This window comes from Rhinoderma darwinii, chromosome 9 (assembly GCF_050947455.1).
Source record: "Rhinoderma darwinii isolate aRhiDar2 chromosome 9, aRhiDar2.hap1, whole genome shotgun sequence".
Classification (NCBI taxonomy): domain Eukaryota; kingdom Metazoa; phylum Chordata; class Amphibia; order Anura; family Rhinodermatidae; genus Rhinoderma; species Rhinoderma darwinii.
In genome coordinates this window covers 93,997,908-94,013,530 of record NC_134695.1, presented here as the reverse complement: position 1 = coordinate 94,013,530, position 15,623 = coordinate 93,997,908, and the positions used below count along the sequence as shown (strand labels likewise).

General features: G+C 42.9%; 1 protein-coding gene across 2 annotated transcripts; it reads right to left on the bottom strand.

Annotated features, from left to right (window-relative positions):
- Positions 1-3,993: 3,993 nt before the first annotated feature.
- On the bottom strand, positions 3,994-13,099 carry DBNDD1 (dysbindin domain containing 1). Of its 2 annotated transcripts, none has more exons than XM_075838559.1 (4): positions 12,782-13,099; positions 8,249-8,396; positions 6,182-6,322; positions 3,994-5,322 (listed from the first exon to the last, which is right to left on the bottom strand). In XM_075838559.1, exons 1-4 carry the CDS (start codon positions 12,878-12,880, stop codon positions 5,165-5,167), a joined length of 546 nt encoding a protein of 181 aa, XP_075694674.1. In that variant the 5' UTR covers positions 12,881-13,099; the 3' UTR covers positions 3,994-5,164. The 2 variants fall into 2 exon arrangements, with proteins under 2 accessions (XP_075694674.1, XP_075694675.1); XM_075838560.1 differs by having other exon boundaries at positions 8,249-8,401; positions 12,782-12,901.
- Between the last annotated feature and the right edge of the window lie 2,524 nt (positions 13,100-15,623).

Below are 15,623 nucleotides of genomic sequence, written 5' to 3'. Positions count from 1 at the left end.
TGTCAAGTGATTGAGGGAACTGGGCAGTGGAGGCCTCTGGGCAATAGTTCATTTTGCCCTTTCTATAATCTGGCCTATAATATGACCATGATTTATTCAAATATTATAATTTTTTTGCTACGACTTCATGTGTACACACTACTATCAAGCCTGTGCTATAATGTGGTCACTGGTGGCATGGTAGCGCATGCCACTCATGGCCAGCTGACTTGCAGCAGGGTCATCTGCATGGAGTATGTTCTCCCTATGAGCGGTTTCTTCTCTAGGGTGGTTGTGCTGGAGTTAGGCCTCATTTACACGAGTGTAATATACTCGCGTGGTTTTCACGCGTGTCGTACGCACCTATATTACTCTATGGGGCAGTGCAGACGATGCGTGAATTTTGCGCAGCGCGAGTGCGTTGCGTAAAACTCACGACATGTTCTAAAATTCGGAGTTTTTCGCGCATCACGCACCCATTGAAGTCAATGGGTGCGTGAAAACCACGAAGGTCGCACGGAAGCACTTCCGTGCAAACTGCGTGATTCGCGCAAGAGCTGTCAAACTGAATGTAAACAGAAAAGCACCACGTGCTTTTCTGTTTACAATCATCCCAACGGAGTGTCTTACACATGAGCGAACCGACCTTTACCGGGCTCGGCCGAACTCGTTTTGACCGAACCCGGCAGGAGACAGTCACTGTGCAGGGTGCTGAATGAGTTAAACTGTTTCAGCACCCTGGACAGTGACTTCCGATCCCAATATACGTGAACGTGTAAAAAAAAAAAAAAAGTTCTGACTTACCGATAACTCCCGGCTTCTTGCTCCAGTCTGACCTCCCGGGATGACAATTCAGTCCAAGTGACAGCTGCAGCCAATCACAAGCCAAGCACAGGCTGCAGCGGTCACATGGACTGCCGCGTCATCCAGGGAGGTGGGGCCAGATGTCAAGAGAGGCGCGTCACCAAGGACGCGTCACCAAGGCAACGGCCGGGAAGTTCTCGGTAAGTACGAACCTCTTTTTTTTTCAACAGGTTACTCGATATGGTGATCGGAATGCACTGTCGAGGGTGCTGAAAGAGTTACTGCCGATCAGTTAACTCTTTCAGCACCATGGACAGTGACTGACGTCGACTAGCCTCATCTCTATGATGGCGGCTGCGCGAAAATCACGCAGCCGCGCATCATACACGGATGACACACGGAGCTGTCAAGTGCCTTTTGCGCACGCAAAACGCTGCGTTTTTTGCGCGCGCAAAACGCACACGCTCGTGTAAATGAGGCCTTAGAGAGATCAGACTGGAAGTCTCACCCGAGACTGCGACCCCTGTGGGTGCCCTCTCTACAGCGCTGCAGAACACACCGGTGCTAAATACATAACAAAAACGACATAAATATATTTTTAAAAAATATATAAAACAGAACGTGATCCCACTCATCCTGATATTGTGAATGCATCAGGAGTGAGAAATGTTCTGCATTGAGCTCTGCAAATTATTAACTACATCTGAAAAATAAGTAACTCTCAAGGGAGAACTGGAATACGTGAGATCCCTGCCAACGAGTCCCACATCAGCCGAAAAATCATTAGCTGCAAGATTACACAATTCAGATGATGCCCAGAAGAGATGGGAAGAACTTCTGCGCCTCAATGATTGGCGACCATGTTGTTCTTATGCTGAACAGATAAGACTCACAGAAAAACGCTATAGCACAATTTCAAACAGCACCTGTAACATTGTTCATCCTGAGCTTCCTGGTTCATAAATTGAAAGCTAGATCTACATTGAAAAGTGACAATAACAGAAAAAACTGGTGCAGATTTATATGCTATTCAGGGTCTCTGAAAAGCTGGGTGACAAACTCGGACACTATAATAATCACCCGTATACCCGTAGAGAGCTATGTTGTCCTCTTGCTCATGTGATATTAATCCATTCTCACTAGTAATGGTGCCATGTGAATATAACTTTACATCCTCCTTGCTCTGTATTGTGAGTTTAGTGTTTTACTTTTGTCACGTCAAATATGAAGAATATTTTTGTAATGTTTAGATACTAAAAAAACGATCTGACGTCAGATTTCACCGCCGTCAATCACATTTTGTCCCATTACCAAAATCTGCAAGATGATGTTTCTATTACAGTTTCCTGTCAGCAGAAGTGACCTGGATATTTTCATCTAAGAAAGCAGAAGTTTTCAGAACGTGATAATGAGGCGGACGCTGCTGATGAAGAAAGATGGTGTCTGCTGCAGGGAGACAGCTTATTACTGTGTGTGTATAAATCACAGCGAGGGCACGGTGTGATGTGATGCCACCTTTATTATAACACAGCAAGAGTTGGCAGGACAGATGGGCAATTCTTCATATGGGGTCCTTAAAGGAGTTGCCGGCCTTAGACAACCTCTGTTGATGTTCATTCCTGTTTGGGGAATATGAATGTAATGGAGGGAGGGGTTCCCTGCTTGGTACCCCCTCTACTACCCAGAGTGGAGAGTAGCTACAAACAGCGTCCCTCGGTCTGGAAGACCTGGCACGTAATGCTTAATTTCTCCTGTGGTGGCGCTGCAGGGAAATTGAACACTTGCTGCCAGGTTTACCCACACATTACAGATCGTTGGAGGTCCCAGCAGCGGGACATCCTGTGATCATCAGGGGGCCCTTCTAACAGATAGCAATTGTTACATACGGACAACTCCTTTATGGTTTCTGAATTATTTGTGCTCTACAAAAATCATTTACCTCCTCCATGTCCCCTCCAAAACAAAAAAGGGTAACTCTGGTTGATTTTGGCGCCTCCTGTTGTAATTATTCTATACGGATTCCTTAGTCATCCTAATTAATTGTCTCTGCAAGCACAAAACTTGGTAGGTAATGCCAAAATCATTTTGGTTAGCACTTTAAGAAAAAATTACCCTGACCAGACTAGATCTCCATACTCTTCCAGAGACCAGCATGGTTACCATTAATACTAGAAATATCACATACTGCTATTACAAGCAAATACAATATATGGCCATGTCTGTTTGGAGCAGAGACTTTGTGTGCTAAAAAGGGATGTGAATGGTTAATGCAAAGTCCTGACAGATGGACAGATGTAGAATAATCTCGAAAACTGAACGCATTGACTATCATTTATTAAATCAGGAAAACTGTCATGTGGCAAATCCTAACTTACTGTAGTGGTGCCTTCCCTTTGTGTACAAGAAGACTCAAGCAAGAAGGTAGAGGGGTGTCAATATGGGATTAACACATAAGATTGACAGACATGGAGAGATGGGTGACCAGGTGACCAGAGAAAGTTCTGCATTGCCTCCAAAATGGCGGACTGTTGCTGCAACTTCCTGCCTTCAGTTACAGTAGGAAGAGAAGCTCCGAAGAACAAACTGCTGCTGGAACAAATCCCATGCAAAATAAAAGCCACTAGTAAGCATCCATTTAACGCATACGTCACCCATAGTCTATAATGGCATTCGTTTACCCTATACGTTCTAAAAGGATATTGAAAAGCCCATGACGTATATGATAAACGGATGTCTGTGACGTATGCCATACAGAGGAATAAGTCACCCGAAGACTGTTAAAGAAACGTATACCGCGCTGTACATTTTTTGGGCGGGATCCTTTGGGATGATAAAGTGTAGTTTTCTATGTTATTACATCCTTCAAAAAAAAGTATACCGACCTATACCAGCCCAGCGGAAGCTAAAACGACGCTCTTTGGCCTCCATTGGGCCGATGGAGGTCTATTAGCGTGTACACCGAGTACTTTACCAACGCACATGCTAAGCTTAGGGTGAATTGTAGTGTGCACAGCGCCAAACCTACTAAGGGCTTCCACAAATGGTAGGGGTTATGAATTCAGGAGGTGGTGGATATGGAGAAGAATCACATGGTCTACAACTCCCATTCTCCCTGTGTTGGTCGATTGCATGGCCTCTATATTTTGATGGCAGCCAACATGATAAAGCCCAGACATGTGCCCAGTCCTCCTGCATTAAGTATGACCACAATCACAATGTTGGACTTTATTGAGGGTAATCACGAGACTCAGTAACGCATTATACATGATTATGAGGTTCAGGAAGATTTTAATGCGTCATGTCGCAAGCAACAGAACCATTTGTGACTATAATGACAAACCTTTTAAGTGCCAGAAAGCCCTCGCAGGGGCTTACAAGAGAAATCCCAATGTGTGGGGTGCAGCCACATCATGTGATTTAAAGTGCAAATGTGTCACCATAGTAACAAAACAAAAGTGGTCACCTGGACTTTGGAACACACATTGTAACGCTGCTTCTGCGAGACGATGGAACGACTAACTGATATAAATAAGGGCTTGTGCACTGCAACACCCCATCAAAGTGCTCCACAGTCCGTGACCCAAAGCCTCCCCGGAAAGGTATTTTAGAGTGTGGTAGATGGAGGTCTATTTTAAGGCGGCAGGGGAAATTCTGTGCTTATGAAAGAACTTATGTTACTTGGAGTCTGTCCTAAAATGGCAAATGTGGCCCTCTCTGCTTATTTCTCTATGGAGAGGTGGTGATGTTTATCCAGATCTTCATGCGGTTCTACATTCATGGACCATGTTGTCCTCTGTCTTCTTCTAGGGAACCAATTAACATGTGTTGGAATCTGTCCAAGATAGGGTCGTAAAATACTAAGCACAGGTTCTCTGCTTCTCATCCTCTTAGATCTTTGCATCTCCAATCACCAGGTAGATTGTAAGGACAGGACGTCTATAGGGGTTGTATGGCAGTCCATTATGGCTTCTGTTCTGTGGGTCTCCAATGTTTGTATTAAATTCATTATACAGCTGGTAATGTTATAGAGTCCCAGATTCCCAGTACTGTCTGTGGTTCTACCAAGTCTTCAGTTCCTCTCCTGTCTGGTGTTACTTGCACTTGTATGAGTAGATGAAGTTCATCCAAGCTTCTTTAGTAATAGGTTCCTACTACGAATTAGTCCTGGCCTAGACCTCTACTGAGCTGCATGTGCTGAGCAGGCCCTGTCTATCATCCCAGAGAGTAGTACGAGTAGTAGTACTGAGATGGTCCCTATTGTCTCTATGGTTAATGCAGTTTTGAGATCTATGGTCTTGGCACTTTCTGTGGTCCAATCCCTGATATGGATGATAAGAGGGCACAAGGGACCAACTTGGGTGGGGTAAAGGCTTTATCTTTGTTAGTTCTCTTTGGATCTCTCTGCAGTGAGGAACGTGTCCAGCAGTCCTCCTTGCAGCTCTGAGTCACTGAGATGTTTCTTCTCCCTTTCAGCTCTTGACCGGGTCCAAGATGGAGAACGCAGATACCCGGCTCTAGGGAGGAGAGGTAATTGCAGACCTGTATGTGAAAAGGAGATGTCAGAGAAGAAGGAATTCCCCTCTACATGAATCCCAAGCTTGAAAACACGATATCTACAATGGTTCTGATCCTTGTCCTCCTCATAGAACAAGGTCATGGTTTGCCGCTAAGAGCTGAAATAAATCTTGGGACATTTCAGACATGGTCACACTCCAACTGGAATGGTTTAATGAAAGGCTTATTAGCCTTGGGTTATGTGCGGCGTGTCTGGAATAGTGGTCATTAATCTAAGTCTTTCTATTCTTCGACCATTCCTGTTTCTAAAGGTCTTAATTTAAAAAATTATCTATTTGGCACTGGTGCATCATGGGGCTGGTAGGCAATGGGTATAGGGCTTGTAACTTGTTCATGGTTTCACCTAGATATTGAGTTCCTGGTTGGATTTTCCTATTGGGGGAGGGCGCAGGGGTGTACATAGGGCCAAGGAAGCCCCATTGCCAAGATTAAAATAAGGCCCATTCTGGGGCTAGTTAACACTGCCACATCTCAAACACCCAAGGACAGGAGGACTTAGTGCTAGGGACCAACTTTGGCTGAGGCCTCTATCTTCAGGGACCCCATAGTAGCCGCATGAGCTGCATCTATGGTAATTCACCCTTGGGGTCTGCAAAGAGTCAAAGCTGCCGAAGAGTATAAAAAATGTCAATTAAGATTCTTTCAGACTTCATAATGAATATATTTTTCCGGTCATGCTACTGGATCATGGATTTTTGGGTAATATCTTCTTCTAATTCTGGATTGAGAAACTTTTTCTGGAACAAAAAAATTCTGAAACTTTTTCTCTGTATGTTTTTTACTTTGTAAAAACAAGAGCTTCACTGTAATACCCCTTACATACCTGGAGGCGGCTCATTGTGCGGGTTTTCATCATCCGAGTCGGCAAACACTTCGGCCAATTCCTGGTCTGACATATCTGTGAGTTCTGTCAGGTCCAGCAGATCAAAGTGCACTTCAAGAGAGGAGACGCTGCTGAGCGGTTCTACAGTAGAGAATATGGGCCATTATAGTCTGACATTTGTAAGGAACTCTCAAAAATAAAAGGAGCTTCATATACATAGAGATTTGCATAAGCAGAGGTTGTATTCTATAGGGAGCATTGATTACCTGAAGTTTTGGAGGAGGCCATAGAATCAAATTCTAACTTGTTCTGCAAAAAATATGGGTGCTAAGGGAGATCTTATTCCAGGATGTAGCTATAAGGCTGGGTTCACACACCCTATTTACGGTCGTAATTCGGACGTTTTAGCCTCGAATTACGTCGGAAAATATGGCTCCAAAGCGTCGGCACACATCTGCCCATTCATTTGAATGGGTTTTACGATGTGCTGTGCCGACGGTCATTTTTTTTACGCGGCGCTCTAAAAAGACGGGGCGTAAAAAAGACGCCCGCGTCCTCGTTTAGACACACAGCGTGGTACGCAAGAGAACATCTTAGTGGCTCTTTGGGAGCATTGGAAATTCCCTAGATGTATTCGGGAGAACGATATTGGGACCATACTAGGTATAGTTAGAGTACTTGCATAGGTGATTACGGGTGGGACGGAGGGTGGGTCGTGTCGGAAATAATTGTAACATCTTACTTGTATGGACGTTCTAATGTGCATTATTTGGTGTAGGATAATTGATGTCGATACATTTTGGCAAATGTTAATTTGTTTTTCAATGTTTAATGTTCAATGTTGTATTGAATTGTTATTATGTAAAATTGAAAAAATGCAAATAAAAATGAAGGTTTAAAAAAAAAAAAAAAAAGACGCCCACATCAAGGAAGTGCCTGTCACTTCTTGGGACGTAATTGGAGCCGTTTTCCATTGACTCCATGGAAAAACAGCTCCAATTACGTCCGTAATGGACGCTGCGAAAAACGCCTGAACATGCCATTACATCTGAAATTCAGGAGCTGTTTTCTCCTGAAAACAGCTCCGTAATTTCAGCCGTAACGGAGGCTGCCTTGTGAACATACCGTAAGGGGGCAGAGGTAGCAGTCGCAGCTGGGTCCTGGCACCTCTGATATCAGTTGTACTGTATTTACATATAGACTATAGACTTTTAAGAGACTAAATGAGTAATTTCAAGAAGACACTTCTGAGCCTCAGATCTCATGCAGATATCTATTATGTGGTCATTTATATCTGAAAATATCGAGGTCATTACGTCTGTAATTGACGGACGTATTTCGGCCGCATGTCCCGGACCGAACACAGTGCAGGGAGCCGGGCTCCTAGCATCATAGTTATGTAAGATGCTAGGAGTCCCTGCCTCGCTGCCGGACAACTGTCCCGTACTGTAATCATGTTTTCAGTACGGGGCAGTTGTCCTGCAGCGAGGCAGGGACTCCTAGCATCGTACATAACTATGATGCTAGGAGCCCGGCTCCCTGCACTGTGTTCGGTCCGGGACTTCCGGCCGAAATACGTTCCGTCCATTACGGACGTAACATGGTCGTGTGAACCCAGCCTCATAGTGCAGGGGTCAGCAACCTTTGACACTCCATCTCTTGTGAAACTAAAACTCCCAGGAATGTCTAGACAGTCTGCACCTATCAGGGAATGCTAGGAGTTGTAGTTTCACAACAGATGGAGTGCCGAAGGTTGCTAACCCCTATTCTAGAGCCATTCCACCCATTGTTAATGCTCATGAGGGATCTGGAGAGAACGGCTAAAATCCTGAACACTGGTACCACATAGAAGAGGAAGGAACCTTCCATAGAACAGTTAGAAGACCCTGGAAATAGTAGATGTTGGGTATAATGGCACCAAAGAACGGGACAATAAAAAAGGATATAGTCATCCATGATACTCTCCAGGTGGAATGCTGAGTTGCCCAGTGAAATTTTGTGGTCTTGGTGGTACAGTGGCAGGAAAATGTGGTTCAAATGCTTTATAGCCATGGTGGATATACTCACGTCTTCTTTCTGTGACTTGCAGGAGACCTGACATAGGAGCCAGGACTCCTATATCTGTTTCAGCCAACTGGGGTTGTTGAGGTTCTTCTACAGTCACCTCAGCGGGGGCACTAGGGCGAGAGCCAATATCACCCCCTGCTTCTCTGGTCTGCTCTACACAGGAAACACAATGGCAAAAATAATTCTTACATCATTGGGTCTGAATAACCTTTATTACTATACGTAGACAATATGGGAGTTTTATATTATTATCTGTAATTATTAACCATAGCACTTCATGACTGGAAGTCTTTTGTTCCTTCAAAACCAGGGGAAGAGTTATAAGGAATTGTAAAAAAAAAATACATCTGTTTCTAGTAGGTTGTAGCTGGACTAATAGATGGATTAAAACGTTTTACAGTTCTTTATAACTACTGGTCATGGGTGCAGGAGAGACATTGTCTGTGTCTCTCCTGCCTTTCCCTTTATATAGATCATTGTCAATTAGTGATCTAGTGATACCTAGACCGACAGATAGCATTATATAGCAGCATACACACAAATGCAATTTAAAATTTAATTCCTTATCATTTTACATATTGCAAAGTGACATATTTTTTTTCCAATTCTCTACAATTGGCCCTGTATGGCAGCATATATAAATTCTACATGAGTACCAGACCCAGTAAAAACCCTCTTAAAACAGGTAGGCGTTTGAATGTGTCTGAATATGCCATCAAATAGAGGTGTACGTAGAGTGCAGAGGGCCCAACATGCAAACTAGGGCCCTTCTGTGGCTCAGCTCTCGTCTGTCCTCACTCCCTTCCCATACTTTGTAGAGCAGCATAACCCTTTGGACTTTTTTTTGTGAGCCAATGTTGCAGTTTTTTGAATGGAGAAGCGACCCATATGTGAACTGGAATGTGGTCAAACCCCACTTCTCCATGGGCCCCATAGCTATTGCATAGGCTGATCCAATGGTACACATTCCTGTGTCATGAAATTATGACCATCACTGGTCCCAACAAATTGGGGGGTAACAATGAGTCTGAACTGTTTATTCTAGCACTTAAATCCAACAAGAATTGTCAGAATCTGTAATACAGTGTGTGATATTCTGCTGGTCATCACTGATGGGGTCGACCTTATAAATAATCTCCACTACGACTGGCCACTGGAGATGGGCATTTACCAATTCCAGCCCTACATTGGCCTTGCCACTACCATGACCCATGGCAGTCATTAGTGCTAGGCAGCATTTTAGTGGTTATAATTCCTTCTGCAGTTACAAGACATTTTATTTATAAATGTGTCCATCATGAGATGCTGGAGTACTGTATAGTATCTAGTGCTGAGTATGATCCACTAGGAGATATTTCCCAAGGTTTGTGGTTAGGTAACCAGTGCACACCCCACCATAATCATATACGTGCACAAGCTAGTACCCATGGTAAGGGGAACCAGTTGACCTACTGATATTTCTTTTGGACTGAGGAAGAGTCCCAAATGATGATAAGAAGACCATAGAAACTCCATGTGTAAGTTTCCTTGGTTGATATTGGCTCCATGACCCAAGTGCTTAGATAGGACAATACTATCCACTGTGTTGTCCTTAATCTAGTCCTCTGCTGTCCACATTTTCTACCTATCCCCAGACCCAAGGTTCTCAGGCTTTCAGAATAGCAAAATGAATATAAAAAAACCGATATTAGAACAGTAGTGAGGACAACATGTACCTTGTATAATACTCAGCACATCCTTATGATCTGGGTGAGAAATATAAGTCAGATTTTCCAGGACTACGGCTACCGTAGCGTTTGCCAGTGAGTTAAATGGCTGTCGTTAATAATGTATGTGATGAAGTGCTCAATGCAATTTTCTGACATGGCTTATACATTTAGTATCTTGTCCTAATATGCATGCCCTGAAGTTGGTTCTGTACCTTTCAATTATTCCTATTAATGCCAAATCCTGTCCCACAATGTCTATTCAGGGTTTCGTTTTTGGAAAAATCTAGTTTATGGTCCGGTATGTGGTCTCACCACCGACCAGAGACCTCACCCAGGTGGACCTTACTACACAGACTCCTCAACATCTGCAACCGTCTATGTTCTCAGATCTTATTATCCACGTATTTATAATGGACTCCTGCTTTATGGACTAATATATGTCAAGCTTTGTCATACATTATACGTTCACCCATACACAGAGCCATATATGATTGTAAAATCTCCACTATGAGTCCACCATATTACCCAATGCCTTGTCCAATTCAACTATTGAAACAACCCTGTCCCCCCAACTAAACTGATTTTTGTAGTCAACTTTTCCAGACCTCAAAAAGCCTGGTGGCTCCCGAAAAGACAGTGGTGCCATGAACACACGATTCTACCTGGGTAGTCTTGAAGACTAAGTCTGACATTAACTAGAGTAATAGTGGGCACCCTGCCCCTCTCAAGCTGGAGTGAAGCTGCAACTACCAGCATATTGGGAGTTGTAGTTTCATAGCAGCTGAAGAACCAGATCACTGGTCTAGAGTTCTCATTGAATATATTTTTCACACTAAATTCCGGTCCCCTAGAATTGTATCGGTGTATCTACTAGTTCCATATAAAACTTAGACAGTCATGGAAACTATGCAAACTCCCTAGAATATAAATCGATGAAAGATGGGAAATAAACAATTAGTTGGAAAATTTCCAGTGGGAAATAAGAACTTTCCAGGGATAACCATGAGGGGATTATGAACGTCGTCTCTACATTGAATCCACAGATGTGGAGGGAGCTAAAAGTGTCCCCGGAATTTGTAGAATGTTCATACGTTATGTAGATGTTCCATGCAGGAAATAACAGAGACACTATAAATCATTGGAAAAGGAAGCTATATGTCTCTTTTTATATGTAATTGAAAATGCAATAGCTTTAACCCTATATTTGGCTGCTAAAACTACCTTTTTGTATTCAGCGCCACGCAAACCTCCCTCATTGTTCTAGTAAGACCCACACCAAATGCTACATCATAATCAATACCCAATGACTTGCTCTGATGCTGCACTTGGCACAGGTAGTTACTGTGATTTATAGTTGCGGTTAGGTTTCCCCCAGAGGGTAATGAGACTTGGATTCAATGCCATGAGACGCTCAGAATGCCACTCTCTAGACGCACGCACCACTGTGTTACCATTGGCATCAGCAGACAGAGCTTTCTTTATAATGAGGCTTCTTCTGTTATTGTGATTGGGACTGGCAAGTATTACCTAGCTCTATCTAGAATATTAAAGTAAAGCTGGGTAACGGAAGTGCATTTAAGGTTTAATGTGAGATGATTGAATAACACAAAAAAATTATCAAATAAACACAAATACAAAAAGAAATACAAATAAAGAAATAAAAAAACAACAACACAAAATACAAAAAGTAATACAAATAGAGAAACACTAAAATAGAAAAACAACACAAAATACAAAAGGAAACACAAATAAAGAAATATAGAAAAACAACACAAATTACAAAAAGAAATAAAAAAATCTAAATTGACAAAATGATTATGATGCACAGAAAGCTTACAATAAACGTACAATCCTACAAGTAGTGCGTTACCATTCTTCTCATCTGCATTACATCTGCCTTTTTACAATTTATTTAACATTTAGATCCCTATGTATAAACCACAATATGGAGAGGGGGTGTCTTTATTATCAGCCTAGATTATGTACCCAATTTTTGCCATCCCCCATACGGCTGACCCCAGCACAACCGATGTCTCCCAGGCTCTTCTCTGGGGATTACAGCAATGGCTTTACAGCTTTGCAAACTTAATCTAAGCGCCTGGGGTGGGGGGACGACGACGTTTGTGCCTGGCTGTCACCCTCCCAGTGTATGTGACTGTCTCATAATCTCACTTCTGTATTACATTTTTCTGCAGCTGTCCTTCGGCTACTATAAAGCAAATACTCAGCATTCCCAGATCCTGATTTTTGGCCCATTTATGAGATCAGACGCCCCAACCCCCCTTACTCTCCTAGTAGCGCCAGTGCTTCAATTGTAGTTTTTAGAGAATGTTTAGTCCAATATTCCCAGTATCTTCTCTCTGTCTCACCGGCCTGCAGGATCCAGGGTTTTTATTATAAAAACTTTGTTGCAATAAATAATACTTGTTAATCCTTCCAAGTCCTCCGAGGTTGTGAAATTGTATGTCATTCCCCACTTACATAAGGATCCAGGTGCATTAAATTTTGCAATTAAAATTGTATTTTTTTTTTGTAGTATTCCTATGTAAAGGCATCACAGGAGTTTATATAAGGGTTAATATACCCGCCATATAATGCACACGTCTATACTACACTGTGATGCTGGTATGTCCTGTGTATTAATATCCCCAGTGCAATGCGGTACTGTCCACACACAAGTCACAGCATCCCACCTATTACTCCCCACTTTGCAAACGCACCGACTTTACCTACAAAGCCACAATCATCACACGTCATGCACTTCAGATCCCAAAAGTGCGGACCAGCCCTAGCTCCTTATACCCAGAACCCATCAGTCACTCACCTGAGGGAGCAGGCCCTTGTTGGGGCTCCATCCAGATACTGAATAAGGGGTTCCACCCTCGTTGAGCTGAGCAGGAAGAGATGGGGCATAGGGCAGCATCAGATACAGCCGCCTCCCTGCAGCAAGCAGCAGGCTGACGGATCTGCAGCACAGACACACATCCCCGAGCTGAGAACCTCAGTGATAAGTGAGCCTTGCATTGCAAATGAGCAGACAGAGGGAGCGAGGCTGTGAGGGGAGGGTGAGGAGACGTGTCTCAGGATGTCAGAGCTATGAGTGTGTGTCAGTGTGTGTGCAAAGTAAGAGACATTGGCAAGGATCCCAGACTGGCGAGATAGGTTGGGCACGTCAACGCCATCTGAGCAGATGCGGCAGGTCTTTGCGGACAAAATACCTGACATGATAATACCGTACCGCCCAACATTTTGGAAAGTCAAAGAGACACTTATGGTTTATATGGTTTATTGTGTGAAAGATCCACTTTGTCATGTATATCCTCACGCTTGAATAGTTTTTATTTATATATACATTATATCGACATTTTTAAGATTAAAATTGTACCGAATGATAAAATAATATACAAGTTGGGGGGGGGGGGGGTCTAATGTACAGTTAGGACCAGACGGATAGTTTTTGGAGCAATATTGTAAATTTATGAATGCAAATCTATTTTCCTGGTCAAAAAGAGTGACATTTAGGACGCATAGAGAAACTTGGCTCAAAAGTAGGGACTGTCACTCCACAAGGTATGCAATACAACATGCATACAAAGTATATATACCGTCCATCTATTATAAAAAGATCAGCAGCAAATAGAAGTCCTAAAAATGATATCCAGTTATTTTTGGGAAAGTGGATGACAAACCAATATGTCAGCCATTACATACGGGATAGATCACATAGTTGCTTTGTAACATGGCATATCATGTGCCAGTCAGGAGTCTAGCAAAGCTGGGTGACAAATAAAATGGCTGTAATTTATGGGGGTGATCACCCAGCAGCCTCTGACCCGGCATTGGCATATCTGCCTAGTTGTGAAGTGATACCTCCATTCAGGGATCTGTAAAGGTAATAACCCCTGTTGGAGCCGCATTGGCAGCCATAGTGGCTGTCATCCAGCTTTCCGAGAAACAGATAAGACTAAGAAATTGTTGAATCAAATATTTTTAAAAAATTGAGAGAAGACTTTAAAGAGGCTCTGTCACCAGTTTATTAATTCCCTATCTCCTAACTAATCGAATAGGCGCTATGATGCTGATAACTACAGTGTGATTTGTTTAAAAAAAACTTTTATTATTTGCAAAGTTATGAGCATTTTTCTAAATATGCTAATGTGGCTCCAATAGCCAAATAGGAGGTGACTCTTTCTTTTCACTCTGGTTGGTGTAATGTTTTCTGTATGACGCTGTCCAATCATACAGCTTCTCCCCGTTCCCTGCCTAGCAACACAGCGTAATCATATAGAATACAGCTTCCATTCCCGACTGTGTTTTCAACTGGTGATCTTTCCGGTTGTTTCACAACTAGATCCTTCTAGAATCTCAACTTTCATATACCACCAGATCCGCTGTTCTAGGTGGTCCACAGCCCGAGATATGGCTATTTGATATGATCCCCCTTCCCTCCAGCCTCAGTCTCTCACACTGTGTGAAGTAGCTTCATGCTGATAGGACAGTATCAGAGGCTGTGAGGTAGCTCCATTTTTCTAATATAGCCTCATTTGCATATTTAGATATAAGCTCATAATCTTTAAAAGAATAAACTTTTTGGGACACAACTTTCACTAGAATTATCAGTGTGACCGTGCCTATTAGATTAGCTAGGAGATTGGGCATTACTAAACTAGTGACAGATCCTCTCAGTACTTAACCCCTTCCCGCTCCTTGACGTACTATTACGTCATGGCAGCTGTATCGTTAGCGCTCCATGCCGTAATAGTACGTCTCGGGAGTAACGGCCGTTTCGGCCGTCCTCCCGACACATACAGGAGCTGTGACGCTGCTGTCTTGTTCAGCAGCTGTCACAGCTCCTACAGCGGGGACCGATCGCTGTGTCCCCGCTGATTAACCCCTTAAAAGCCGCGTTCTATAGAGATCGCGGCTTTTTAGGGGTTAAGCTGCCATCGCCGGCCTGCTACGCGATAGCGGCCGGCGATGGTGACTATGGCAACCGGACACCAAACAATGGCGTCCGGCTATGCCATAGACGGAAGCCTAGTGGGTCCTGACAACGTCAGGACCCACTATGCTTGCTGTCAGTGAGTAGCTGACAGTTCTAATACACTGCACTACGCATGTAGTGCAGTGTATTAGAATAGCGATCAGAGCCTCCTGCCCTCATGTCCCCTAGTGGGACAAAGTAATAAAGTAAAAAAAAAGTTAAAAAAAGATGTGTAAAAATAAGAAAATAAAAGATTTAAAAGTATTAAAAGTAAAAATCCCCCTTTTTCCCTTATCAGTCCTTTATTATTAATAAAAATATATAAACAAACAAATAAACTATACATAATTGGTATCGCCGCGTCCGTAACGGCCTGAACTACAAAATTATTTCATTATTTATCCCGCACGGTGAACGCCGTAAAATAAAATAATAATAAACCGTACCACAATCACAATTGTTTGGTCACTTCACCTCCCAAAAAATGGAATAAAAAGAGATCAAAAAGTTGCATGTACCTAAAAATGGTACTGATCGAAACTACAGTTCGTTACGCAAAAAATAAGTCCTCGCACGGCTTTATTGATTGAAAAATAAAAACGTTATGGCTCTTAGAATAAGGTAACACAAAAAGTGAATGATTGTTTACAAAACGTATTTTATTGTGCAAACGCCATAAGAC